We start from the raw sequence: 22,989 nt of genomic DNA, 5'->3' as shown, positions 1-22,989 counted from the left end.
ATGAGGACTGCTCAGAACAGCCCACAGTACTACTCTCACCTGATATTTAAGGACACAGCCTGTGTTTTGAACAGTGGAGTGGGGGGGTGGGGGGAAAGGAACAGGCAATTAGATGGTGGATTTGAGGTTAAAAAAAAAGACCCGGGGCTTCCCTGGTGGCGCAGTGGTTGAGAGTCCGCCTGCCGATGCAGGGAACACTGTCTGGGAAGATCCCACGTGCCGCGGAGCGGCTGGGCCCATGAGCCATGGCCGCTGAGCCTGTGCGTCCGGAGCCCGTGCTCCGCAACGGGAGAGGCCACAGCAGTGAGAGGCCCGCGTACCGCAAAAAAAAAAAAAAAAAAAAAAGACCCTTCTCTGTAAGTTCCAGGCCTCACAGAGCTCCCCAGATGACAGGGAGCAGAAAAAGAGGAGTGGGAAGGCAAGCCCTCCCAGCAGGAGGGCATGGTCCCTGGGCTCCTCTCTGAAATCAGGGCCCATCTAGGGGGAGGCAGGAAGGCAGGAATCAGGAAGCGAGCAGTCCTGCCCCCATTTCCCAATCCTCCCCCTCACAGATCCCCACCCTGTGCAGTGCCTGATCGGTTGCCAAGCACACCCAGCCCAGCCTTCCCACCTCCCAGATGCAGCCCGTGAGAGCCACTCAGACGGAAAAGAATGTCAAGTTTATTTCACTTCTTGAAGATGTGGGCCTTGATTTCCTCAGGGCTCTGGACTTATGGGCCTGTGCTAATTGGCACGGCTACTGTTGACACTGCTGGCTACAAACCCCAGAACCTGGTAGTGCCTCAGAGGGACAGGGGAAAGGGTCCCCGAGACACCGGCATCCGGCCTCGACCACATGCTTCCTCAGTCTTAGGGTCAGCCAGACCAGAGGAGAAGGGAACTTGGGCTCTGTCCTGCCTGGGGCCACGTGTGGTAACCCTCAGATATCGTGGGAGCAGGGAGAGGGCTGTGTGTTCAGTGTAGAACACCTTAAGAGGAAGGAAGACTGAGATGAGGTCGTTTGACCCCAGGAGGCCTCGTCTTCTGTTCCCTGAGGAGTAAAGCCCCGTAAACCAGAGCGGGTGGGAGGCAGGGGCTTTCGGAGCCTCTTCTCCCCACAGCCCGGCCAGGTTCAGCTATACAGGCCAGGGCAACAGAGGAGCTGTACCTGAGTCCACGTAAGATTCAAAGGTCAGCCTGGGCAGTGGGGCCAGGATCCAGAGATGGCCTGGTGCCCCACATCCTGCTGTGCTGCTTCCCGAAGAGAGGCAGTGGAAGGTAATGCTGGCAAAATCTCCTGGCCGTCAGGCAGGAGAGAGGTAGGCTGATGAGATGTGACCAGGTATCGTCCTGTGTTGGGTCCCCCAGTGCAGGCAGGAGAGCAGTGTCTGAACGATTCTAATGCTTCAGGATTCCTCGTGCACCCCCCAGAGTTCAGATGTCAGGAGCCGATGGGACCCTACTTAACCTGTAAAGAGAGGCTCAGGTTAACTTCCGCCCAGGTAGAGAAGCCTGCCGACCATACTCCAGGGCCCAACACAATCAACTTCCAGAACACCAAGCCATTCGAATCCTCAGCTCTCCTCTTGTAGCATCTGTGTCCACTGACAGGAACTCTCTGGTTCCCATCCCTGACTACACGTTAGAATCATCTGGAAAGCTTATAAAAATCCCCAAATCCAAGCCGCACCTAGAGTCTCTGGGGACAAGACCTAGGCATCTGTACTTTTAAAAGCTCCCTTGGTGACTCCAATGCAGCCAAGGGTTAAGAGGAGGGGAAAAGGAATTCAGATTGTTTCTTTAGGCTCTTTGGCTACAGCTCTGAACAAGGAAGCAAAAATTCACTAAAATAAAATTTTGAGCTATCTGTAAATAGACTACATATCACAGCGAGAGAAATTTATGTCAGCACTAAAATTATAACTTCCTGCCCCTGAGGGCTAATTTGGAAAGTTTTTCTAAGAAGCTGTCAAATTTCCTCTTTGCAGACATTTAAGAGGATGGGTTCTCCCCTTGCTGGAATGGAACGTGGGATGTCCTCAACCCAAGGACCCTCTGAAACTCCAGGAACAACCATGAGCTCTGCTCCTGGCTTCCCTACCTCCTGGCCCCAATTCTGGCACCCCAGACTGGCGTGACCTCTGGGGAACACCTACCATTTGGTGAGTCCCCCTTCTGGGCACCCTCCCCACCCCAGCACATTGCATATCTCATCCTGTTTAATCCCTGCATTAACACAATGAGGTAGGAATCACTATGCCTATTTTTCAGCTCAGAGCCAAACAAACCTCCCAGGGTCACACAGTTTGTAAGAAGCAGAGTCAGGGTCAAACCCCGTTGGAATCTCTGCAGACTCTTTCCACCGTGCCACTGGTTCCCAAACGGGGAAGTGACAGACATAAGGATGATGGGGAGGACGTGGGAGGTGCGTGCACGCACGCGTGAGCGTATATATATGTAAACAGGGCTGACTTTCAGGGCGAGGACCATCCTTGATTCTGAGATTGTATTCTTCCTTCTCTTTGGTGTTAAAATGCACCTTATAAAGGGGGACTTCTAGATGGCATGGATTTTTCCCTTTCAATTCTGCTTACTGGGTAATATGAGAAGTTGGTCACTCTGTTATTTTCCAGTTTTCTTTTGTGAATTTTACTGGTGTACAAAAGCCAAAAGGCTGAGCCCTGCTGCATCCGCCAGCATCTTCCCCAGTACCTGCCCACTCCCCCCTGCCCCTCAAGGAAGGGACTCGATCAGGTGATGATGCAGAGTCTTTAACACTGGGCCTGCAGCCCCGCGCAGTTCTCCCCAGCTCTGTGCTGCGTTTCCTGGTTCATCACCATTCTGAGGATGGTCGTAAAGGTGACAGGAGCCGGTTTGCATGGGGCGTGAGGCAGAGTCCATGTTCACAGAGAGCTGGACACAGCCGCAAATCCACGTGCCTCCCAGCCCCCATCTCTGACTGCACCGAGGCGCATATCCTCCAGACTACGGTGAAAGCCTACACCTGGTGAGGACACCGACTCACCTGTGCACAAGGCTCTGCTGTGACTGGAATATGGGCCCCCGTCATCAAGCCTGCTCGGGGATGCACGGGGCCTGTGCCCCAGGGGCGAGGGCAGTCTGAGGGCCCAGCCTCCCCACTGCCCGCACAGCGGGGTCTCACCCTTCGATGACGCGGTTGTTGTCCTGGAGGTCAGACGCCAGCACCTTCATCTCCTTGCAGAGCTCTTGCATGCTGTCCAAGGCAGAGGCAAGAGAGGCGGCAGTGGCTAAGGCCCAAGTCGCCCTGCCCAGACACCTTCCAGGGAGGCCCCCCTTCCTCCACAGCCCCACCGAGCCTCATTCCTGCCTCCCGGGCCTGGCAAGAGGCGAAGCCCCTAACACACACACACACACACACACACACACAAGCACACACCCCTCTCTCTGGCACTTACTGGAGAACCAGGTCCTTTAGTGCAGGGCTAGGATAAGGAGCTGTAGTGGGTGGTGAGGCCTGAGCCCCCTTTGTTCTGTCCTGCAGGAGCTGGTGAGATAGCCAGTCAAGGATCTGAAAGAACCACACGTTAGTCAGAAAGCATAAGCCAGCTCATGTGTGGAGGGCAGCGGAGGTGTGGGGAGGGGTAAGAAATCCGTGATACAATGGCCCCCAGCCCGCATCCCTGGAGTGTCAGGAATTTCCCACAAGCCCCTCCTTCTCATCCTGGGAGCACAGCTGGCACAAGCACCATCACTGTGTGCGCTTGTGTTTAGGGGTGCAGACTGCCAAGCTCCTGTTTGTGTCTGACCTGCACCTGTCATGACACAGTTGGAGCCAGGAGCTGCAGAGAAGGGGTGGGGGCAGCCCAGCACCATCTCGGAAAGAATGTGCCCTGTGCTAGGGGCTGGGGAAGAGCACGTGGGCCTTGCTCCTTGAAGAACAGCCCTTCTCTGTCCCTGATGGCAAAGCAAGTGGCTTCTCAGAGCGGCCTGAGTTGGTCTCTTCTAGGAGAGCGGATCAGAAGACAAGGAGCGTTCATATCGCCCCCCTCAGTGAGCCTCCCAGGCTGCACAGGGCAGAGAGGGAGATGTCTCAGCATTTTGGAGCCTCTGCCCTTGCAGCGAGTGGCCTCCAGTCTGAGAACACTAGGAACTGCCGTCCACACTGGTGGATCAGAGACCTCCCATCCACACCAGAGTGTTTGGACTTGGTCAAGGGCAGCTCTGCCCCGAGGCAGGGGAATGGCCCGGATGCCCTCCAGGTGCCCGACTGGTCCAGTTCTCCTCAGCAGCCCCGGGGCCCCGAAGCTCCCCACCTTGCTGAGGCTCTCCTGGGCTCCCTGGGCTTCTGTGTTACAGGCGGCCACAGAGCAGCCCACCAGGCGCAGGTGGTTCCTGGTCTCATGCACCACCCTCAAGAGAGCAGAGAAATGTCAGAGCCTGGCCTACTCACTCTCACCGGGGCCCCCCCAGCAGTTCGGTCACCACACAGACACGGAGGAGAGGTTTTCCAGGCGGCAGAGGCTGGAGCTGGTGGGTGCCGGGCACTGGCCTCCCTCGCTGCCTCTGCCCTTCCAGCTGTGCCCTCAGCCCTCACCTGTCCCAGGTAAGGATGCTGATGAGCACTCTGACCGGGGCTAGTGAGGGTCCTGGCGGAACCACAGTGGGAACTGCGAATACACCTGTGTCAGGCCGGGCCACACAAGCCAGCGAGGGTGAGCAAGGGCCCGGCTCAGGCTCTGGAGAGGCAGGGACCGCCTGCACTGGGACACTTAAAACGGGAACTGCCCACGTTCCCATTTCCAGAGCAGATCAAAGTGAAGACTCTGTTATGAATTCTCTTCTCTCTCTAAGTGGAGGGAGAGAGGAAGAACACTGCCCCACGGCACAAAACATACACCAAGTCCTGGAGGGGTTCGACCAGTGGTCGATCCTCAACTCTGGTTACACATTAGAATCACACAAGGAGCATTTAAATACTGCCATCCAAGCCCTACTCCAGACCAATTAAGTCAGAATTTGGGGTGGCTTGGCTGGGGAAGATGGAAACGGTATTTTAATGTAAGGGTAGGTGAGTGTCTGAGTCTCAGCCCCATAATAAGCCCACAGGTCACGTGGGCCACAGAACCAGCAGCACCTGGGAAACTGTCCTCTTGTCTCAGGAGGGGAAGGGGGAAGGCGCTTGTCTGAGAGGCAGAAGCCAAAACTCCTATAAGGGACAGTGTGCAAGGGGGGTTCTACATAAGGGCCTCTGCCTGCCCCTGCTTCCCAGGCCACTTGTCCTCATCCCAGAGGGATCTTGTGTTTTCCCCAGAGAGGGGGCTTCTGAACACAACCACCTGGGACATGGAAAGAATCTAGATTTTAGAGGCAGTCATACCCATGTGACAGTCCTGGGTCTGCTATTTACTAGCGGTGTCGTATTAAGGAAGCAACCTGTTCTCTGAGCCTCAGTTTCCTCATCTGTGAAATGGGGTGATAGTATCCACTGCATAAGGTAGACATTGCGGGATTAAATGAGTTAATGTATAGAAATCACCCAGCATCCTACCTGGTCCACCCGGGGCCAAAAAACCACCCCCCCTTTTTTTTTTTCGCTTTTGTTCTTTACTACCACCTCCCTCTCAGTCGGGGCTCTGCAAAGCCCAGGGCTGTCTGAAGCCAGGAAGGGCCAGGCCAGGAGGGCCCTGGGGACCATGAGTTCAAGAGTGAGGGCCAATGTTACCTCATTCTCTTGCCATGCGTGACCAGGGATGCCTGGTACTTCTGCACACGCTCCTCCTGGAACACCTGCAGGAGCCTTTTGGCTAAATGACTAAAATTCACCCTGAAAAGACAGAAACAGAGGCACAGAGATGAGAAGCCAGAGCCACCTGAGCACAAACCTAGCATCCCTGGGTCTTCATCACCCAAATGTCCAGCCCCTGGCTCCACAGCAGGGCCGCCTCTCCCAAGGCGCCCATCCCACTTAATGTGCATCATGGCGAGCAGAGTGGCTGGCACAAAGCAACTCCAACAGAGGGATGTGGGAGAAGGACAGTGGACCTCAGGGAACACACACGCTCTTGAGCTCAGCCCCCAGAGGAAAGGAGAGATGGTCGTGTGTGTGTGTGTGTGTGTGTGTGTGTGTGTGTGTGTGTGTGGAGTCAGGGGTGGGGGCAGAACTGGGGGAGTGAGTCCCCAAAAAAGCATAAAATCATGGAGGACTTCCTGGAAGAATAGAGTGTCCAGGAGACAGAGAAGCAGAGGGAAGCCCAAAGGAGAGTCCAGGCAGAGGCCAGAAGTAGAAAGTAGTAGGTGGTAAGTCAGCGAGGACACCTAAGGAAGGAAATCCTTCAAACAATCGTGTTCATAGCAGAAGTCAGTCCAGTTCCATCACGACTGCTGCTGAGAAACCACCCTCCCCTGGCCCCAGATAACCTTCCCCAGAGGCAGTCAGCCCCTTTCCTCCTGCCTCTTGTCTGGCACAGAGACTCGCTCTGCCCTGGTGACACCCACCCTCCTGCTCACCCGCCTGCCAGGGGGACAGGCACTCACTTATCCAGCTTGTGAATCTGCTCCTCGTTGTAGCCAAGCCCTGAAGGAAACAGACAGGGCCAAGGTCACCTATTCAAGCAGTCAACAGAACCGAATGGCGCAAGGGTTGGCAACAACTGCAAAGCGAAGGCAGCAGCCTGGGCCCTGCTCCACGGAGCTCACAGCCCAGCGGAACCAGGAAGGACAAACGGAGGGAAACAAGCACCCAAGACACTGCATTATGACCAGGTAGGGGTCCACCTGGGCCAGGCAAGCCCGCAGTGGAGGGAGTGGAGGTAGGGAGTGGAGGGATGGGTGCTCGGGGAACACTTCAGGTGGACAGTGGTGGATGAGACGGGGCTTGAAGGATGTGTGGTCAGCCCTGACCCCTCATCCAATCCCCTTCCCAGCGTGGCTGATGCCTACAGCCTATTGACCCCATCCCTGAATACTCAGGCTGCAGGCAGAGCCACCTGGGCTCTGCAGCAATGCGCTGGATAAGCCAGGCCACCACCCTCGACCTCCGCTTTTCAGTCCAGCCACTTCTGCCAGGAGGAGAACTTTTGCCAGTAGGGCTGAAGTTTTCACTACCTTGGCAGCTTCCTGATGCTCTCTGCGCTAGGGAGATGCTGCCCCCTCCTGGGTTTCAGGGGAATGGCCTCTGAAGGCCAAGATGAAGCGATGAGGAGATTCACCTTGCTGCCTGCCCCCACCACTCCCCTAATAGCAGAATCACCTCCCTGGCCTCTTGGTCCTGGGCCCTGTGCTCAGCCAGCTGACTTATGAAGTCCAAGCGACTGATCTGGGATGAGGCCCAGCTCTGCCTCCTCTTAGCGGGAGGCTATAGGCAAGTGATTTTTGCCTCATTCATCACATGTAACACACAGGATGGGTGTGAGGGTAAAGTGAGAAAGTGCCCTGAAAACGATGGAGCATTTTCCAGAATGGCATCTTTCCACACCCCAAGTGTTGGCGGTTACGTGTTATTCTTCCCGGTTCATTTTTAACTTTAATAAAGGACTCTTGCAAACCAGTACAAATCAGACTCTTTTTGAGGCTGTAAAGTGGGGTGGTTAAAAGCACCTGGACCTAGGTTGCTTGGGTTACTTAACCTTCCTGTGTCTCAGTTTCCTCATCTATAAAACGGGGAGGGTAACAGTGTCTAGAGCATTAAATAAATTAAGAACATGCAAAGCCCATCGGACTGTGCCCAGCACATGGGAGGCGCTCAGAAGTGTCATGGTCACAGGATGACGGAATCCCAGTGACGGAGGCAGAAGAGCCTCTGAAGGTCTCCTAAAATCACAGCAAAGGTGGCCAACTGGGTGTCAGGCCAGGCTTCTTGAGCCCAAGGTCCCCCTGGTTTCAGGGAACATGGGAGTCTCAGTTCTCCTGTCTCCTGTGATGCTCCCCCTCCAAGGTCAGATCCAGAGGCGGGACTGAGTTTCCCATCTTCTAGAATCTGCATGTCCAATGCGGTGGTCGTGTGGCGGCTAAGAACTTGCAATGTGGCCAGTACGGCTAATGTGACTGCTCACCTGAATTTTTAATTTTAATTGAATGAATTCGACTAAATGTAAAAACTGAAGCAGTGTACAATGTTTCTTCCCATCAAACACAGCTTTATTATTTTGGTAAGAGTACATTTCATTTTGTTAAAAAATGAGCTTCCAAATAGAGATGGCCAATGAGTGTAAAACACACGTGGGATTGTGAAGACTTAGCACAAAAGAGAATGTAAAGTATCTCTTTAATAATTGTTTCTATCGATTACATGCTGAAATGACAACTTGAATATATTGCATTGTATAAAATATGTTATTCAAATAAATTTCACCTGTTTCTTTCTACTTTTTAAATTTTGGCTACTAGCAAACTTAAAATTACAAATGTGCCTGGCATTGTATTCCTATGGGACAGGGCTTTTTAGATAATCCTAGGGACAGAAGAGAATTTGCAGTCAGGCGCAAGCCCTCAAGTATGGATTTCCTGCACATTAGGAAATGCTGGGGGGCATGGGTGGGCGAGAGTGTCGGTGGTCGGTTCCTGGAGTGTTAGCTCCCCAACCCCGAGAGTCACCTGGAGCCTCCCCAGGCTCCCCCCACAACCCCCGCTGCCGTCAGCCCCAGCCCTGGGTTCGACCCTCCCCTAGCCCATGATGGGCGAGAAGCTTCCCATCCCTGGGCCTGTAAATGAGCTGCCCCTGCCCAGAAGGTCTTAGTGAGGCTCCGTAGATAATGCAGGCCAAGTGCCTGGACTCATGACTCCATGGTATTTCTCCCGATCCTCCCTTTTCTGGAAAGCCTGACTAACACTTCAGTGAGCCGAAGTCACAACGGATAGGGAAACACTCCTTAAACTGTAAAGTGCCCTGCAAAGGTGAGGGGTCTCTTTCAAGGTCACCATGTCTATAGCATCCAGGCCTCAGCTGAGCCCCGATGTGGCAACAGGCAAAGGTGGAAAGGCTTCATGTCCCTCACTGGGGTGCAGGCAGCGGCCTTGCCCTAGACCAGCGGCACCCGGGCACCACGGAGTGCCACCCGCGTAGTGGGCCTCCAGCAGCGCCACTGGATGGAGTGTTAGGGACAACCAGCTAACCCAAGGGAAGGAAGGGGGGAGGGAGGGGAGAGCATGAGGAGTGTTTTGCTCTCCCTGTGGCTCACCTGGCCTCATCCTGGATTTTTTGAACTGTTTGTAAATGAGATACATCTTGTCCAAACAGCACTGAATCTGCTGGATGCTGTGGGCACGAGACAGGGACCAGGTGATGGAAGAATCAAACAGCACAGGTAAAGGGTGAGGGAGGGGAAGGGATGGCGGTGGGAGGAGGGAAGCTGTCACCCTGCAATAGGAGCCTCATTGCCATAGTTTTGGGGGCCAATCTGGGAGTGACTCTTCTGTTTCTAAACTTGTTTGAGGTACCCTCGGGTTAGCCATCCAGTCACCTCTCATTCCTGTGTTTATTCTTTCTCGCTTTCACACACACACACACACACACACACACACACACACACACACACGAAGAAGCCAAGCAGGACAGGCGACAGGAAAGTGGCCTTTGCTACACAACAGGGCTTGAGAACAGGCTCCGAGAAGGAGCCTTGGACCCTGAAACAGGAGAGCCTGGCGGTGGCAGCTACGTGTGGGAGCAGAATAGGAACTTCTCTTCTGTCACCTGGCAAGGGCAGAAGTCGTGCTTTCTGAGAATACCCAATGCCTGGTACATAGAAGGGACTTCAATCATGAATCAACAACCCTTGTGTAAAGCAAGAATGAATCAAGGTCTTTGGTCCTGCCTGCAGGCAGGGGAATTCGGGACATGACCTCTCCACCCTCTTGGCCTGGGGTTTAAGGTCATTATTGTTTCTTCCTTCCCCTTTTCAGGATACAAACACTTTGTCTGAGATGTTGGGGGTGTTTGTGGGTGGGGGGTTATCCCTCATCCTCGGGCCTATTTAGCTCCACTTCTTCCCTGCAGCTCCTCCCAGGACCCTGTCTCAGCTATTTCTGAAGCTGGACTTGGGGCACAGCCCAAGCGTGTTCCCAGGACCCTGCGGACCCCAGACTCCTGCCCTCCTGGAACCTGGGGTGGACAAGACCCCAGGTCCAGTCTTTATCCAAAGGGCTTGAGCCAGATGTATTCCAAATTCAGAACTATCTTCTGATTTGAGAAAGGTGGTCCAGTATACATACACTATACTGTGGAATTCCCTCGGAGGGCATGGTCTGGGGCAGTACTCCCTCATCACATACCCTCAGTCTTCAGAGAGCTGAAAGAATATTCATCCTAAGTGAGATAAATAAAGACTAGGAAGGGCTTCGTGTCAGTTGAGGTCAGGTTTTACAGCCAAAACAGCGAAGAAACACCCTGTGGTTTTCAGAGCTTTCTGAATTCAGAACTGAGGACCGGGCATGCGGATCTGCCAGGGCGCTGACTGCGGGGGGTGTGGGGCTGTTCCAGGAGCCGGACCACGTCCAGGTCAGAGCAGAGCGGAAGGCAGGGGCTCCACACACCGGGCTGTCAGGGCAGGGGTGCTGGGGATTTTTCTGTCTGTTTAAAGGGAGACTGGGGATTCAGATCTCGAAAATCCCTGGCGCAGGCCAAGCACGTAGGCTTTGGAGGTAGGCAGACCTGACCCGGAGCCTTACGTCTGGCATTTGTCATTTATTGCCTTGTGTCTTGGGGCAAACTAAGCTCCCTGAGTGAGCTTCCTCACCTATAAAAGGAGCATAAGAGTAGTAGTATCGTTATTGTTTTGAGGATTAAATGATAGAAGTAGGAGGACCTATTCGAGGGTCTGACGCAGAGCAAGCGTTCAGAAGAGGTAGGGAACTCAATTATTCTTTTATTTAGAACTATTGCACCTGCTAATATTTGTAATTCACTCTCTAACTCCCAGGTGGAGGCGGGACCCCAGATCTTTTTCTCCTTCTGGCCAGTCTCATGGAAGGGTCTTGTACATTCCTGGATCCCCTACCCCTAGCCCCAGGCCCCAGCATCCTTGCCAAGATAAGGGAGAAGGCAGGCTGACTCCTAAAGAGGCTACTGGGCCTTCTGTGCACCCCCAAACCCCCCCACCAAGAAGAAAATCTCACAGACCTTCTGTCCGCATGTACCTGATCCCGGTTCTTCATCAGCTCAGAGCTCAGGTTGCTCAGGGTCATCTTGGTCTCTGTGATGTTATGGGAACATCTGGAGAGGACCTCAGCCAACTGCGGGACACAAAGGTAGACCCCCGTGGGGGCCTCAGCTGGAGGCTCCGATGGAAAGCCTCCCCGCACCCCACTCTACGCCTGACAGCCCCTCACCAACCCCAGCCTCACTCACGGTCCGCAGCTTGGACCTCAGCTCTGCGGCCCTCTTCAGTTCCTGGATCTCAGGCACCCCAGCCACGTTGCTGAACCTCGAGGGAAGGGTTAAAATCGACGTGAGGAACATGACAACCAGACACCAAGTGTGTCTTGGATTGGATCCTGGTTGGGATGAAAACAGCTAGAAAAGAACACTTGGGGGATTACCAAATTTGAGTATGGATGGGTACTACAGAGGAGATGGAATGTTTTGACACAGAGGGGGCAGAGATCATAAGCTGAGAAAAGCAGGTTATAAAACAGCAAGTAGGGCTTCCCTGGTGGCGCAGTGGTTGAGAGTCCGCCTGCCGATGCAGGGGACACAGGTTCGTGCCCTGGTCCGGGAAGATCCCACATGCCGCGGAGCGGCTGGGCCCGTGAGCCATGGCCACTGAGCCTGCGCGTCCGGAGCCTGTGCTCCGCAACGGGAGAGGCCACAACAGTGAGAGGACGGTGTACCACAAAAACAGAAAAAAAAAAAAAATTTCAGGTTCTGCTGTGGGAGGAGCTAGTGGCTTCGGACCTTAGAAGAACCGACAGGTCTGAGCATGTTCAGAAAAGAATGAGATTGCGACGCATGGGAGCTGGGAGGCCTCCGAGGTCATCCAGTCCCCTCATTTTGAAAATGAGGAAATAGAGTCCCAGGTAGGAAAGGCGGCAATGGTCTGAGGCTAACAGTGAGTTAATGAAGAGCTTGGGCCGGGCCTTCTGACCCTCAGCCCAGCGCTCTTCCTCGTGGGAGAATGAATCAGGCCTCAAAGCAGGCGCTAGCCTGACCCTGAGCTCTCCACACCCACCACGCCTCGGAGGAGGCCTTGGAGCCAGAACTGGAGACACAGCGGCCAGCAGACCCCAGGACTCCAGCCCTGGGGCTAGCCTGTCGCTCTCCACACTCCTCAGCCCAGGGACGGTGGGCAAACAACCAGATGCTCTCTCTCTATATTTCTTTCTCACTCAAGAACCTAGAATAGATCCTTGTTGGTCATGTTAGCGAGGTCCAACCTCTCCTCTGGACCCTAGGACATGCCTGCACTCTCCCCTTCCCTCTATCCCTCTCCAGTTCCACTCTGGGACATTCTCCACTATGACTGTGGCTTCAGCAAACCTCAGCAGCACCTCCCCACCCCTCCAGTCACGTCTCTGCATAGGGCCTTCCCACCCCAGGTATTTGCTCACATTCTGGCCTTGACAGCCTCCCTTCTTCCGGGTCTTCCTGGCTACGTCTGCCCATCTCTCGTCTCCCTTTACCCAACCGTCCTGCCATGCGCACATGCTGGGGAAGGGCTGTCCTCCAGGGCCGTCTGCAGGCCTGGGGCCACATCCAGCCCTGGAAGCCCGCTCTGTGCCTGGGCAGATGTCTTCTCAGAGGGACTCCACCACAGCGCTGCTGGCGGATCCTGCCCTCTGCAGCCCCTCTTCTCTGTCCCCATTTGAAGGTGGCTCAGCCATGCCGGGGACTCATCTGGAGACTCTCCTCCCTGCCTGGCCACCACCCTGTCTACCCCACGGTCAGTGTCGCTGCTGCAGAGTGCCAGGTGGAGGGCAAGTCTGCAGTGAGTCACTCTGCTCCTGGGAAACTCCCAGGACCTTCCTGAGGACAAGGGCTGTGGGACGTGACAGGTAGGACACCCGGCCTGTTTGGCACAGTCTCTGCTCTTCTGCCACCACCTGCCACCGGGAGAGGCTCCAGCCACCATCAGCTTCCCTGGGCCACAGGGCTCCCACCTCTCACCTGTACCGTAGCCCCTGCCGCCTTCTCAGCAGCAGCGCCGGCCAGTGGAGTCTTCCTGCTTATCTCCAGACCCTCCAGCTTGATGTCCTCCTCCCCTGTCTCTCCCTTTCTGTAACCCATCACGCCTAATTAGCCCAAGTCGGAGGAGTGGAGGGTGTGGATTTCCAAGGACTGGGGCAGGGGATCCCGGGAGGCGGGGACAGTTTCAGGCCCAGAGGAAGCAGGAGGAGGTGTGTGGAGGATGAGACCGCCTAGGTCTCCATCCTGTCAAGTCCAGGGGACCGTGTGTGAGTGTGAGTGCTTCTCCCAGAGCCCTCTCCAGGGCCTGGTGCAGGTGAGCAGTTTAAATCTTCAGACGGGGGACTGGTAGGACAGAGGCCCCTTCCTGGGGCAGGGAGGCTGCCTCGGTACCTGGCGGGGCAGTGCCCTCACAGGTCCGGCCCCCTGAGGTGAGGGACTGGCTGGTGGGGGCAGGGATGGGGCGGGAGCGCCCTCTCCGTTCTAGCATGGCAGGGAAGTCGGGAGCTCTGGGTGGGAGGGGACAAGGGGTATTGTTGGAAAGATTGGGGTGAGGAACAGACAGAGAGAAGGGCTGATGGGTCTGAGCGGGGCTCATGCCGGCTGCGGCCCCCACCCTGGACGGAACACCCACCTCTCGGTGCTGAGGCTGCTGCTGAGGAAGAGGAGGGCCATCCTCGTGACCTCCAGCGTCCGCCTGCACGTGGCCTGGAGTACCTCCCTGCCAAGGGGAGCCTGAGTCAGAGCTGCTTTCTCCCAGGGGACTGAGGGCACTGTGCCCACAGGCACAGCCCCAGGGCGGTGTTGGAAGGGGTCTGGGCTGCCTGTCCTACCCTGCCCACCCTCCTTGCCCTCCCCACCCAGCCCTTGGGGGTACTCACACGAACCAGTGCAGCCCCCGAAGCATCAGCTCCTGTCCTGTCAGCAAGGCCTGTGTCAGCCGCAGGGCCTGGTAGCCGGCACCCAACACACCCTGAAACACAGAGGTGGGCAGGGTCAGGTCCCGTACCCCGAACCCCTGCATGAACTACCCCCTCCCTGCCACCTGGGGGCCACCCCTCACCTTGGCCGTGTTGTAATCTGCTTGCAGGTCCACTTTGGGGACAAACTTGGGGATGTCCAGAGCAGCTGCAGATAAAGACCTGGTCTGAGGGGGCTGCCTGTCCGGCCCCAGATGAGGTCTGAGCTCATCATTCCTTATTTCCAGCTCACACTCAGCCCTCGCCACCTATCTGCCACCTCAAGCTTCCCAACTCACCTAGAGCCCCGACCTTCTAAGCCTTAAAGGCACTCAATGTGCTTCTTTACAATTGCAGTCCCTCACTGCCCCCTTGTGTCCACTCTGGAGAATACAGCCTCATGCCCAAGGCCCCATCTCAACAGCAGAAAATAGGCTAAAAGCACCCCTCACACTCCGGGGTTTCAAGGTCAATTCCCCTCCCAGCCTTGGAGACCCTGAAGAGGAGGCATCATTCAAATGAGAAGGAGTGATATTTTTGCTAGAACTTGGAGGACAAAGCTCTGGACCCCTGACCACCTTCTCTTCTCTCCAGCAGCTTAGGCTCCTGCTTCCTCCAAACCAAACTATTGGAGGCTTCCCCACCAACCACAGACTGTGGAGACCACATTGAATCCACATCTCCCTGTTTCCACTGGAGTTTCTTTCCCAGATCTTTGGACGCTGCGAAGCAGGTTGGGCAGGCCACCAGCCCGAGTCACATGGCATTTCAGAGGCGTATGCAGAATTAGAACCCAGATCTGCCTTCTACACCCTGGGGACCCAAAGAAACACCCACAAGAAAATGAATCAGTATCCTGGATTATAAACCCCTGCCCCTTGGAAGAGAATGTGAGGAGGAGAAAAGATAAAGCCTGGGTGGCCCTACTCACGGTCCCTGAAGGCCAGCCCCTTGGGGGTCTCGCTGACCATGCTGAACAGGGTCAGGGGGCTGCTTGCTGTCGTGTGGGCGATGTGCTGTGCTGAGACGCTGGGCTCGAGGACACAGAGGTGACCCTCAAAGAGGTACTCCTGGTGCTGGGGGGCCACGTTGGTCTGCTTGTACACGGCCTCTAGAAAGATGGCTATCCTAGACACACCAGAGGCAGAGAGAGGGGAGGGGGAGGGGAGGGCATGTCAGCAGGCAGGATACAGGGTCAGGGTGACCCGAAGCCCAGCTAAGACTTTGGGTTCTGCTTTTCAGAGGGAGGGACTGTGTGATTTTTTTTCTCTAGGGCGGGGAGATGAAGGACAGAGCTCATGTCTTATAGTGGATGGAGACAAAGTGGGGATAGAACTCAAGAAGCCTTCACATCTCTTCCTGCCACACTTCCATTAAAACTCACCTAGTCCCATAGCATGCTCCAGAAATACAGGATTCCATGAGTAATACACTGGGGAAATGCACGGCCACACACACACACACACACACACACACACTCACACACACACCCCTCAGGAGATTTATAATGCATCAGCTTTATAAAGTTTGCCGAATCTCTCAAGTCCAGCAGCAAGGAGGCCTGTTTAACGTTAACTTGGTGGAACTAGTATTTTTCCAAAGTAAGATTGGACCCAGAAGCTTCCAAATCTAAACTGCCCACAGAGCACTGCCCAGGACACGCCCCTGTGCTTGGGGAGAGAAGGCTCGCGCCGCCCTCGTTCGCGCCCACTCACGTGTTGTGCGCGTGGATGTAGACGTGGTGCACGACGGCCTGCGGCAAGGAGAAGACGTGGACGACAACTCGCTGCAGGATGTCACTGGTCTCCGCAAAGAACTGGTCGAAGCCCCAGCACTTGGCCTGCTCCACCTCCAGGATGTTGGCCAGGATGGGCACCAGCTGGCTCTGCAGCCCCCTGCCCCCCGGGACATGCAGACTGTCAGGGGCCGGGGCCCGGAGTTGGCCTCCTCAAGTAGGTAATCGGGGCCTTCCATGAGAATGTCCTGAAGGGGCAGGGCCAAGGGGTGGGATGGAGAGGAAGAGCTGGAAGGGTCTTCCAGCATCCAGATGGAGAAACTGGGGCTAGAAAGGGAGAGTGGTGTACCCAAGCTGCCAGCACACAGGGTGCTCCGCCGGGCCAGGCCTCAGCTGAGAGAAGGACATCGGCCCAGACCTGGGTCTGTGTCTGCCCCTCCCGCAGGGTCCCACTCACATGGACAGCTGACAGGTGATGGGGAGTGTGTAGCTCCACTCCAGGGGCCCGTTCTCCAGCCTCTGAGTGCCTGCAATGGCCCCGGCTGGCTTCTCCGTGGTGATCCGGTACCTGGGGGCAGACAGGACCAAGGCAGCAGGAGCCTCCAGCCCATCACACTTCAAGGGATGATGGACTCAGCCCAGAGGGCTCAGGGCACCGGGGCAAGTCACCCAGCTGCCCCGAGGCACCCTGAGAATGCATCTGAGAGTCTGGCTAGCAGTCCTGATGCTCCCCAGTCAAGTTCTCCACTCTCTCCTCTGTCCATTTCCTCTGCCCCCTCACCACACATCCGTGCCCACCTGCCTCCACACTTGCCTGAACTGCGCTCGGCCCCCGTAGCCTCCCCTCCACCTCACTATTCCAACCTCCCCTCCCTCCAAAGTCCAGCTACCCTGACAGCCCCCATCCAAGTCACAGCTTGACCCCTGAGCTGAAGGGGCATTGACCTTCCTGCAAATCCACTTTAAATCTCTTTTGCTCTGGGTCTCCAGCTACTTCTGTATCAGACAGCAGAAAACCATGAGGGAGCCAGGACTTGGGATCAGGAGGCTAGGTCCTTGCCCTTCCCCTTTGCCCCTGGCAGGCTCTGCAACCTTGGCCAAGTTGCTCTGGGAGCCTCAGTTGAGATGTGGTGAGCCACAAATGGAGGGGGGTGCTCAAGGGAAGCCCTGAACTAAGTTCTCCCATCAGGAAGGGACAGGGCTCAGCCTCTTGTTTGATGGACTGATATCCAAGGATCCAAAAGGAGCCTGCGTCGGGGGCAGACCAGGAGGACCGTGGAGTCAGAGGCAGAATAGGGGACACAGCAGGGACTAGAAGGGAAGGCCCAGGGTCCGCCCCTTCGCCCGCTGCCCCGTGGCCCACCGTACATGATCTCCTTGTTGCGTCGGGGCCCTCCAAAGGGGACGAAGGGCAGGCTGCCAGTGGCCGCATGGTACAGGGTCACCCCAATGCTCCAGAGGTCCACGGCGACCCCAAAAGCTTTCTGTTGGGGCTTGTGAAGCACCGCCCGCTCATACATGTCAGGGTGCTGCAGGAGGGGGAACCAGAGAGCTGTCGTGGAGGGGGAAGGGGGCAAGCGCCTGAGCACACCCCATTCAGACCCCCTTCTCCCACCTTCAGGAGGAAACAGAACCGTCAGAATGCATCTCCTTTGTCGTCTCAAAAATGGGTGTGGCATGTGCTTATCCAAAGCACCCCTCCCCCCAACCCCAGCCTCTGCCCTGGGGGAAGAGGTGACCACCAGTGCTCCATCCTCCATGAGTATCCTATCAAGGACTTAACTGAACAGGGAGGCCTGGGCAGGCTGCAGCATTGCCTTTCGGCCTTAGAGAACAGAACAGATTGTTCTGGTTGGGGATAGGGGGTGAGAGGTAACCCTGCTGGACACAGGGAGATTGGACAGAGCCCCTCGGAGGGGCACTGAGAGTCACAAGGTGAGGGGCAGCCAGCTGCAGGGGAAGCCCTCCGCTCGGGCAGCGGGTCCCCCATGCCCCTCACCAGGTACTCCTCGGTGCCGTAGACCGAGACGAACTTCTCGTCGTCATCCAGCTCCCGGGCTGCCCCAAAGTCCGTCAGCTTGTAGATGCTCTGCCCCTCCTCCCCAACCAGGCGCATGATGTTCCCAGGCTTGATGTCTCGGTGGACGATGCCGTTCTCCCGCAGGTGGTTCATGCCGGCCACTGGGACAGAGGGAAGGCTGCTTCGTGGCTCTGGCCAGGGACAGCCCAGTGTCAAGGCTCATCCCGGGGGAAGGATCCACATAGACAGAGAGTGGCAACTCACGGGCCACCGGGGCCACAGGAGCAGCAGGAGAACAGAGACAGGCACAGAGCAAAGGATGGGGGTCCCAAGGAGGTGGGGTGTCGAGGTCCCATTGGGGTTCCCTAAGAAACTGAGAGGAATGGCGGCTGTGTCTCCCAGAGGAGGGCACTCTCCTCCCTACCATTTTTAAAAAATTATTATTATTGTTGTTAATTGCAGTAAAATATACCTAACATAAAATTTACATTTTAACCATTTTTAAGTGTACACATCAGGGGCATTAAATGCACTGACGTTGTTGTGCTACCATCACCAGCATCCACCTCCAGAACTTTGTCAACTTCCCAGACAGAAATTCTACCTATTAAACACTCACTCCCCATCCCCCCACCCCAGCCTCTGGCCATCACATTCCACTTTCTATCTCTATGGACCTGACCTCTCTAGGTCCCTCACATAAAAGGAATCGTATAGTAGTTGTCCTTGTGTGGCTGGCTTTTTTCACTCAGCACAATGTCTTCCAGGCTCATCCATGTGTCCTTTCTAAGGCTGACTAGTATCCCATCATACGTATATCCCATATTTTGTTTATCCATTCAGCTGTCTGTGACATTTGGGTTGTTTTTGCCTCATGGCTATTGTGAATAATGCTGTTATGAACATTGGTGTACAACCTCTTTTAAATTTTATTCTGAAATTGGAGTTTTAAACTGCTGATTAGCAGGAATCAGACACTTGGGTTCTGTCTGTTCATTAACATCTGTGCCAGGTCTGTGAATGGGGAGCCTTCTTAGCTTCCAGTGTTCTACTGTGTTTGGATACTTGTTCCAGAAATGCCATACCCCTCTGGGACTTCACCTGCTGCTGAGGGCTGGGTCTGTGGCTGGCCTGTGGTGGGGAGGGGGGTCCCCGGTGGGAGTCAGGGAGGGGCTTACCCACACAGCGCAGCACCACCAGGAACTCGTCCTCGGGCAGCCCAAAGGCGTTCTCAGGGCTCTCCAGCACACTCAGCAGGCTGCCGCTGGAGCAGTACTCCATCACCAGCACCTTCTGCCGGCTGCCCCCCTGTAGGGGCCAGAGGGAGGCTTGAGGAGGAGGGCGCTTCTTCTCCCCTTCCTCAAGACGGGGTGCTCACCCTAGAGCCCAAAGCCCCCATTTCTCTAGGTCTCCGCTTCTAGCTGGCCTTCCTTCCTTCAGCCTCAAACTGAGCCCAAGGTCACCTTTTTCAGGAAGCCTTCTTTGGTTAGGCCTCACTCCCCATCCTTACTTTGCCCCCAGGCCCCTGGCACCCTTTACCCCTCTCTGGCCAACATTCTGGCCGACCCCCAGATGAGCATGTGCCCAAGTCTCTATTATTATGTGACCTGACCCTTCCCAGCCTGTCAGAGTCGAGGACAAGACCGTCTTCCTCTGACCAAGCACTGGACCCACCGTCTCCTCCACCGCAAAGAGCCTGATGATGTTCTGATGGTTCAGCTTCCGCAGGACCTCAAACTCCCTCACCTGCACCTCGCGGGGTCGCAGGTAGCTGGCCGTGTTGAAGACCTTCACAGCAACCAGCTCCCCGGATTTCTGCCATGGGGGATAACATAAATGGCATCCCTGCCCTGGGAGCGCACCCCCTCCCAGGCCTCCGTTCAGCCTCTCCCGCCAGCCTAACCCCAGGGGTGAGCGAAGGCAGCCTGGTTGGGGCTGGGGGCTCCCACCCTCAGCTCCTTCCCCTCCTCAGAGGGTGCACAGCCCGTCCCGCAGCACTGGGAGATGACAGGAGCTTGGCACCCCGGGACCCTGCAGGGGATGGTTTGTTGTTACTGCTACTGTCGCTATTGGCAGTAACTACGGTGGGAGCTAATACTCCTTGGCCTTAGCAGCAACGTTCTGTCTGGCTTCAGCTCTCAAGTACAAGATAGTGCCGTGCGTCTCGTATTCAGTGCAGCTCTCCGTCAGAATAAAGGCAGGGTAAATGCAAACGAGTCCCACTTCCCACCTCTGCTGTTCCTAGATTTGCTGCCACCTCCCCTGGATGTTGGCTTGTGTCTTCATCCCTTTCTCTCCAGCCCCCAACCGTGCCCGACAGAAGCTTCATCCCAAGGAGCCCTCTTCAGATCCCCACACCTCTGCTCCACTTCAGAGGGTGCAGAACAAAGTCAGGGAACCCTGCCCAGCCAGCTCACACCACCCTTCGTGCCCACTGGGGGCCGACTTCCTGGCTGCGAGGGGGCCGGGGTGGGCTGGGCTGCATCCTACCTTGTTTCGGGCCTTGTACACACTGGCAGTGGCCCCCTGACCCAGCAGGTCATCCGTGTGCCACAGGTAATTGACGGTGCTCTGCATCTCTTGCTCCCAGCTGGCCGGCCACCTTCTGCTCAGAAAAAGAACATACTGGGGTCTAGGACTCCACCCCTGACCTGGGGTGGACACTGGTGGCCTGACAAGTAGCCCTGCCAAAGACCACCCCATGAAGGGCTCCATGTGGCCATTCCAGAGGCAAGGGGGCAGGGGAAGTGTGAAGCACAGAAAGGTTAAGTAACTGCTCCAAAAAGAAGCACAGCCACTGGGCCCTCAGACCACAGCTGGGGCCTGTCCCACTGCAGGGCATTCTACCTGTCCCGACTCCCCAGGTCCCTATCAACGCCCTCCCCAGACAGGTCGTTCTGCGGAGACAAACCCTTTTCTCTGTCACTTCTCCCAGGCACTGCGAGTTCTAGGGGTTTGGCATCCAGGCCTGGGATTGTCCCGGGAAGCAGAAATAGTGCTTGAAGCAAGAGCCCCAGGTCAGACAGTGTCAACCACGTCACCACAAATCTCCAGGATTGCAACAGGAGCCTGGAGCCCCTCCCCACTGCTCGCCTGGGCCCACCACTTCCTGCTGCCGTCAGCTAACATGGCCAGGTCAGAGCTGCTCAGGAGAAGAAAGCGCTGCTGTGAGAGAGCGTGTGGGTGAGTGTGAGTGTGTGTGAGTGAGGATGTATGTGTGTACTTATGAGTGTGTGTGTGTGTGTGTGTGTGTGTGTGTGTGTGTGTGTGGAGGGGGTGGGAGAGGCAGGAGGCCATCAAATCGAAAAGCTCAGCAGCCTGTGGAAGGATCTGAAACCCTCTACAACTCTGTTTCCCATCTTTGCCCTCATCCTCTTCTCTCCAAAGGCCAGTTCCTCTAAAGCAGTTGGCTGCAGAGAGTGTAGCCTCAGAAGTTACATTCGGTGCTTCTCTGAAGAATAGGGCCATGGCTGGTCTTTATGGGATGGCTGGGAGGAACATAAGAAGGGCCACCACCCCTTAAATACTCTCAAATAAGGCTGAACTAGACAGGGCTGCTTCCTCTTCTATCACCTTAAAGGTTGTCAATCCTAGGGTCACCATGCCTGGAATCTCACTGTTCCTTAGCTTTGAGCCTTCCCTCTGTAATCTTTTTTTGTTTGTTTTTTTTAAATGGAAATCCTGAGGAGGTCAATTCTTTGAGCCAGAGGCCACTTGGAGAGATCAGAGGTCAATTCCAGTTTCAGAAGGTGTATCAGTGTTTGCATTTTATAGAAGCAGCTGAGGGGCTGAGTCTTTATGAAGACAATGTAATAGCTGAGCAGGAATGAGTTGGTGAGCTTTTCCCCTCCGAGGCTGAGGAGGAATCAGCCCGCGGGCCTGGGGCTGTGAAACCAGGTAGAGCATCCTGAAATCAAGGCCAAGGGCCCAGCCAGGGGAGATTTCACCACCTTCAAAATCCTCCCCAGGGCTGGTGCTGGGGCAGAGCACAGCCGAAGGTCTAAGGAATGGGCAGTGTGGCATAGAGGGCAGAGCCTAGACAGGCTGGCATGCCCTGGGCTCTGCGCCTGGCCCTGCCAGGGCTATGCTTAGGAGCTGATGGGCAGCACATCTGGTCGGGTCTGCGTGCTCTGTGCCTCCCAGCCCAGCAGCTGGTGCACAGAAGGGCTCACTATCCTACAGCAGCGGTTGGATGGATGGGAGCCAGGAACCCGTCATCCCACCCACCTTCCTCCTCCTCCAGGCTCTGCAGTACCTAAAAGCACTTACCCTGTGGTCTGAGCAGCCCCCGATCAGGCAAAGACTCTCCCCAGCAAGTGTGTGTTATGTTTTCTGTCTGTGGCAAGTCCAGGAGCTGAGCTACACCGGAAAGAGGAAGGCGGATGAGAGGCACCCCTGGGCACCGTTTGATTCTCAGCCTCCGTCAAAGGCCCCCGGCCCCAGCCCTTTAACCCTTTCCTGTTTGTCAACCTCCCCCACAGAGCTGGGGGTTTCCAGCCCAATTCCTCAGCTCCAGGAGACTTTCCTCGCCACTCCCACCCCCAGGACCTGGGCCAGTGGGAAGGACCCCAGGAGAGGTGAAGGCAGGCACCAGAAGAAGCCAGGCAGAAGAATAGTACAGAGGCAGAGCTGAAGGCTGGCTTCGGGTGTTGGGAAGCAGAGCCCCGGAAGGGAGCATCGTAGATGGACTGCAGCTCTCCTCTACGCCACTCCTTCCTTGCCTCTCATGGGCCTCCAAACAGTCTTTGGCAAGGGTGCCCACCTGAGATGGAGCACAGGGTACCTCTGGGGGCGTAGGGAGGCGCCGCCACCGCAGAGAGATAGAGGGAGGGGACGTGGGCCGGCCCGGAGAGCAGCTGCTGACAGGCCAGCACCCCGGCACTCTGCTAAGTGCTGTCTTGCAGCTGCCTGGCGCCCCGGCTTCCCCATTCAACGCCCTCCCTCCCATGGACTCACCCCATCTCGGCTGTGGGGCATGCAGGCTTGTGGGACTGCGTGACGCCCCCCGAGCTTTCAGGGCTTGTTGTCATTCATGGGCAGCGCCCATAGCATCCTGGTGGCCACGGGCCCTGGGAACCTGAAGACGGGCCAGTTGAAGTCGCCGCGTGCCACCCTGGGAGCTGGGAGAACTGGGAGCAGAGGCCCACACTCAGCTCAGCTCGCTGCCGGCTCTCAGTTCTCTCACTTCCTGATTTCGTTC

At 56.0% G+C, this 22,989-nt stretch overlaps 1 protein-coding gene across 2 annotated transcripts; it reads right to left on the bottom strand.

The window, feature by feature from the left end:
- Positions 1-637: 637 nt before the first annotated feature.
- IKBKE (inhibitor of nuclear factor kappa B kinase subunit epsilon) lies at positions 638-22,989 on the bottom strand. Of its 2 annotated transcripts, XM_060130008.1 has the most exons (22): positions 22,746-22,989; positions 20,280-20,394; positions 19,464-19,604; positions 18,968-19,097; positions 17,769-17,950; positions 17,138-17,298; positions 16,227-16,337; positions 15,750-15,929; positions 14,966-15,162; positions 14,683-14,847; positions 14,139-14,203; positions 13,957-14,048; positions 13,710-13,796; positions 11,303-11,378; positions 11,075-11,187; positions 9,138-9,214; positions 6,496-6,535; positions 5,684-5,785; positions 4,275-4,371; positions 3,417-3,529; positions 3,143-3,214; positions 638-1,447 (listed from the first exon to the last, which is right to left on the bottom strand). In XM_060130008.1, exons 1-22 carry the CDS (start codon positions 22,817-22,819, stop codon positions 1,414-1,416), a joined length of 2,424 nt encoding a protein of 807 aa, XP_059985991.1. In that variant the 5' UTR covers positions 22,820-22,989; the 3' UTR covers positions 638-1,413. The 2 variants fall into 2 exon arrangements, with proteins under 2 accessions (XP_059985991.1, XP_059985998.1); XM_060130015.1 differs by lacking the exon at positions 14,683-14,847 and having other exon boundaries at positions 22,746-22,988.

This window comes from Lagenorhynchus albirostris, chromosome 2 (assembly GCF_949774975.1).
Source record: "Lagenorhynchus albirostris chromosome 2, mLagAlb1.1, whole genome shotgun sequence".
NCBI lineage: Eukaryota > Metazoa > Chordata > Mammalia > Artiodactyla > Delphinidae > Lagenorhynchus > Lagenorhynchus albirostris.
The sequence above is the reverse complement of the archived record's forward strand: the minus strand, read 5'-3'. Positions and strand labels throughout refer to the sequence as shown.